The sequence below is a fragment of the Fukomys damarensis genome, unplaced genomic scaffold (genome assembly GCF_012274545.1).
Source record: "Fukomys damarensis isolate Sample0158 unplaced genomic scaffold, DMR_v1.0_HiC HiC_scaffold_20, whole genome shotgun sequence".
NCBI classification, from domain to species: domain Eukaryota; kingdom Metazoa; phylum Chordata; class Mammalia; order Rodentia; family Bathyergidae; genus Fukomys; species Fukomys damarensis.
The window spans coordinates 1,785,012-1,785,372 of NW_022900932.1; the positions used below are offsets into that span (position 1 = coordinate 1,785,012).

The following is a 361-nucleotide window of genomic DNA, read 5'->3' on the forward strand; positions in this document are numbered from 1 at the left end:
GGTGAGGTCGGCGGCCGGGCCGGGTTCCGGGGTTCTGGGCTCGCGGGCCGCGCTGTCCCGGCCTGAGCGTTCGCCCGCTCCCCGCAGAGGATTTCGTGTACCAGTTTAAGTGCCAGTGCTACTTCACCAACGGGACGCAGCGGGTGCGGTACCTGACCAGATACATCTACAACCGCGAGGAGTTCGTGCGCTTCGACAGCGACCTGGGGGAGCACCGCGCGGTGACCGAGCTGGGGCGGCCGAGCGCCAAGTACTGGAACAGCCAGAAGGAGATCCTGGATCGGACTCGCGCCGAGCTGGACACCGTGTGCAGACACAACTACGAGCTGGACATCCCTGTGACCGTGCAGCGCCGAGGTGA

At 66.5% G+C, this 361-nt stretch overlaps 1 protein-coding gene across 1 annotated transcript in view; it reads left to right on the forward strand.

The window, feature by feature from the left end:
• LOC104874234 (rano class II histocompatibility antigen, A beta chain) overlaps positions 1-361 on the forward strand; it is a 14,811-nt gene that overhangs the window by 9,258 nt on the left and 5,192 nt on the right. The window contains exon 2 of the mRNA XM_010641262.2: positions 7-357. Within this exon, the coding sequence (XP_010639564.1) occupies positions 7-357 (351 nt within the window). The remainder of the gene's footprint in view (positions 1-6; positions 358-361) is intronic.